The sequence below is a fragment of the Hipposideros armiger genome, unplaced genomic scaffold (genome assembly GCF_001890085.2).
Source record: "Hipposideros armiger isolate ML-2016 unplaced genomic scaffold, ASM189008v1 scaffold_447, whole genome shotgun sequence".
Taxonomy (NCBI): domain Eukaryota; kingdom Metazoa; phylum Chordata; class Mammalia; order Chiroptera; family Hipposideridae; genus Hipposideros; species Hipposideros armiger.
The window spans coordinates 50,596-52,357 of NW_017731797.1; the positions used below are offsets into that span (position 1 = coordinate 50,596).

Genomic DNA, 1,762 nt, shown 5'->3' on the forward strand with positions numbered 1-1,762 from the left:
CTCTAAATGGACAAATTCATCCCTCAAACCTCCATTCCAGCCCATGTGGGAGTGGAAGCCTGAACTGGCGGGAGCATTTCTTCATTTTCAGGGGGTGTCCCCTGTCCCAGATTCAGCCTCTAAACATTACTAGAGCTGAGTTTTTGACACACTGCAGAGTGTCTTAAACACAGGAAGAAGTCAGTTACTGAGTCTCAGCAGCATTTATGCAAAAATGAAATAGTACCAGCAGGCATCGCGTGACCTAGGGTAACCGCTGCTGCAAGAATCTTTTGTCCCGGGAGGGAGAAGTGGTGCCTGCTTGCCTGGGGTTGTGGGTAGAGCACAGCCTGCCTGTGGGCTCTGGTCACGAACACTGGCTGGCCTCAGGCCCCAGGGAGGCTTCTGGCACGTTGGCACAAGATGTACTTGCTGCTTTCTCCCAGGTGTGGCGAATGCAAGACCGTCTTCCACCAGAGCTGCCAGGCTGTGGTGAAAAAGGGCTGCCCCCGCTGTGCCCGCCGGCGCAAGTACCAAGAACAGAATACGCTCACCTAACCCAGTCTCCTGTCCCCACCCCGGAGACCTTGGGGTGCGGATTCAGCTCAGCCATCCCAGCTGGACTTGCCATCAGCCCTGGCTACTCTCGCAACGTGTCACAGCTGTCTCCCTTGTCAGGAAGATTCTCAGATGTGACCAGAGCATAAGCCTACCAGAGGGAGCCCTCGATGATGTCCCCATACCCCCATATCTGCTCCAGGAGATGGGGACACCAACAGATGCCTCCTGTCTGGGGTGCCGGGGGAGGGGGCTTTGCACTAATCAGCCCCAGCTCACCTCACTGGCATGGCGCCTCCTTCAGGACTGTTCACACACTGTGGAAACAAGATTTGGGGCACATTTTCAATTCCACATTCCTAAAAGGTCTAGTTTTTTAAGGTGGGTTTTTTTTCCCTTCACATTTGAACAGAAAATATTTTTTTATTCTGAACCCTCCACAAGTCACCTAAGAAATCCAGGCATTCTCATGCTGAGCAAGTGTGCAGGAACCGCTCAGGCCTGGTCTGCAGGTGGGTGGATGGCTGGGCGAGCAGGCCACCCCTGGGACAGAGCTCGTCAGCTGGACCGGGTGCCTTTCCTTCACCCTCACCAGGCGCTTGCTGCCAACAGCTCAAGTGCAATGTGCCAAACTGCCCATGGGGCCAGGCGTGGTCAGTCCTGGTGACCACCTGCTTCCTCTTCCTGTCTACTCCCTGCCCCCGTCCTCCCCACCCGAAAAGCCCATCACCTTTCTCCTCAGAGCCCCCTGGCTCTTCTGTAGCCTGGAGCTTGGTCCCTGCAGGAGACAGGGAATGACTTGGAACCAGCACTGTCAGCACTTTGCGCCTTCCTTGGTCCAGGGAAGGGTCGTCATCTTGCCCTCCCCTGAGCCCCACGCCCTCCTCACTCCTACAACACACAAGCGGCCAGACCAGGGTGGGGGCTGCAGATGATCTCGGGGGACCCACCTCCATCTGATGGACCCCTAGGACAGAGGTAGGCTGGGCCCACAGAGGGCAGCAAGCCCAGGCCAGGGACCAGCCTCTGTACCATGACTGCCAGGCCCCACACTGGAGCAGTGACCCTGTCCTTCCACCAAGAGTGCCAGCCCTGTTGCTGAGATGGGCAGGTACCTGTGGGAGAAGTCACCTCGTGGAAGGATGCTTCATCTCAGTTTACAAAGCCATGAATTCACACAGCTTTGCTGGCCTGGCCCAGGAGGGTCATTGCCAGAGACTGGAAA

At 56.6% G+C, this 1,762-nt stretch overlaps 1 protein-coding gene across 1 annotated transcript in view; it reads left to right on the plus strand.

Moving 5' to 3' along the window:
* Window positions 1–1,756, plus strand: part of PLEKHM1 (pleckstrin homology and RUN domain containing M1) — a 44,787-nt gene extending 43,031 nt beyond the window's left edge. Inside the window, exon 11 of the mRNA XM_019665550.1 lies at window positions 322–1,756. Coding sequence (XP_019521095.1) covers window positions 322–537 — 216 coding nt within the window. The 3' untranslated portion in view covers window positions 538–1,756. The remainder of the gene's footprint in view (window positions 1–321) is intronic.
* The last annotated feature ends 6 nt before the right edge of the window (window positions 1,757–1,762 follow it).